This window comes from Tetrahymena thermophila (assembly GCF_000189635.1).
Source record: "Tetrahymena thermophila SB210 genomic scaffold scf_8254648, whole genome shotgun sequence".
Lineage (NCBI taxonomy): Eukaryota > Ciliophora > Oligohymenophorea > Hymenostomatida > Tetrahymenidae > Tetrahymena > Tetrahymena thermophila.
This window is the reverse complement of record NW_002476416.1, coordinates 143,096-144,827: the sequence shown is the minus strand read 5'-3', so window position 1 is coordinate 144,827 and position 1,732 is coordinate 143,096. Positions and strand designations below refer to the sequence as shown.

General features: G+C 25.2%; 1 protein-coding gene across 1 annotated transcript in view; it reads left to right on the top strand. All coding sequences in view use genetic code 6, as the record gives it.

Moving 5' to 3' along the window:
* TTHERM_00879320 (transmembrane protein, putative) overlaps nt 1-1,732 on the top strand; it is a gene marked incomplete at both ends in the record, with an annotated part of 2,309 nt that overhangs the window by 322 nt on the left and 255 nt on the right. The window contains 3 exons of the mRNA XM_001016084.3: nt 1-824; nt 950-1,223; nt 1,284-1,732. The exon at nt 1-824 is cut by the window's left edge and continues 114 nt beyond it; the exon at nt 1,284-1,732 is cut by the window's right edge and continues 255 nt beyond it. Coding sequence (XP_001016084.3) covers nt 1-824; nt 950-1,223; nt 1,284-1,732 — 1,547 coding nt within the window. The remainder of the gene's footprint in view (nt 825-949; nt 1,224-1,283) is intronic.

Sequence of the window (1,732 nt, the reverse complement as noted above, 5' to 3'; positions counted from 1 at the left end):
TAATTTAAAACGAAGCTGCAGTGGGAGGAGGAATATTTTATGAGCATTATATTCCAGATATTTTTATACAATAAAACTATCCTTATCTCTCATTTATTAAAGAAAACAAAGCAAGTTTATATGGCAATAATATTCGGTCTAAACTTAGAGCAATTGAAATAGATTTAAGTAAAATTAAAGGAATATAATTCAGTTAGTAAAAACAAAATTATTTAAACATTTATGACTTTTAGAGTGGAGGGTATTTAAGCTTGCTAAATATAAGGTTAAAAGATGAAGAAGGTAACTACTTATAATTTGTCTCTCTAAATAATTTAGATATTAATAAAAATTTGCTATAGGAGCTTGAGAATTTAAATTTATAAGTGATTACTGATAATGATATTTTAGTTTAAGGCAGTTCTATCTCTAAGTATTAAGAGAATGGGCTTAATTTAAATTTTATTATAACATCTAAACCAATGATGAGAAATGTATTCTAAATTCAGTCAAATATCTTATTAGATTTTTAATCATCTTAGTAAGATAATCTCTAAAAGGGATATGTAACCTATTAAATTGAAGTCTAGTTTAGAAAATGCCATGTAGGTGAAATAAAAGTGGACTTTTCAAATAAAATAATATGTGAACAGAGCCCTGATGGAAAGTATTCTCAAAATGAAAGTGATTTAAGCTGCAAGTAATGTCCTAGCAGTGCTTAGTACTGTTATGGTTCTACTATTAACCTTCTTCCTGGTTATTGGAGAGCAAATAATAACACGGATGAGATTTTACATTGCTCCAACAACTAGCATATTTGTCAACCTCAGTAAGAAAAATCAAAAGTATTTAAATTTATTTTTAACACCGATAACTAAATTATAAAATTTTATAATTAAAAATTATTTTACTTATTTTTTAATTAGAAGAAAAAATAATAAAAATTTAAATAAAAAATTATATTTTAAAGTTTGGATGTGAAAAAGGATTTGTTCGACCTCTTTGTGAGACTTGCGACTTTTAAGGGAATGTTTGGGAAAGCAGATACTCAAAAGCGTTTTTATCTCTAAACTGCATATAATGCTCTGGATATATTGCTATTTTTGTCTTGAACTTTTTAATATTTTTTACTTTCTAGTTTCTATATTTGACATTTAGCATATACAAAATTATTGAGTAATCAGAGATGGTTTTGTTGGGATACTATTTAAAATTATTAGGAATTTTGCATCTGAGTAATTCAGGTAAAAATTAAATTAATCGTATGATAATATATTTATTTTTAAATTTTAAAATAAAAACAGTGTATAACTTTTAACAGCCAATTTTCTCCCAAACTTTAGTTGATCATATTTAAGTAATATCGGTGATAGATAAGTAATATTTAGATCTTCCTTAAATATTCAGTTTTGGTACTACTTCTATTGGTAATCCTCTTTAGATTTCTAATGGATCTTTGGATTGTTTTTTCCCTTTTAAATTTATTGATGGAATGGAATATTGGGTTTTTAGATTTATAATATCGCTTTTCACTCCTTTATCAATTATATTATTCCTCTTTTGCTTCTAAATTATTAGAAATGGAAAGAATTTTTACAAATCATACTTGAAATTTAAACTAACTAGTATCATTTATGTTTACATATTTTACTTCCCTTCGTTAGTAGCATTAATTTCTCAAACTATAAGCTGTAGAAAAATTGGTTCTAAAAAATATGCCTCTATTGACTTAAATATCGAATGCTACGATTTT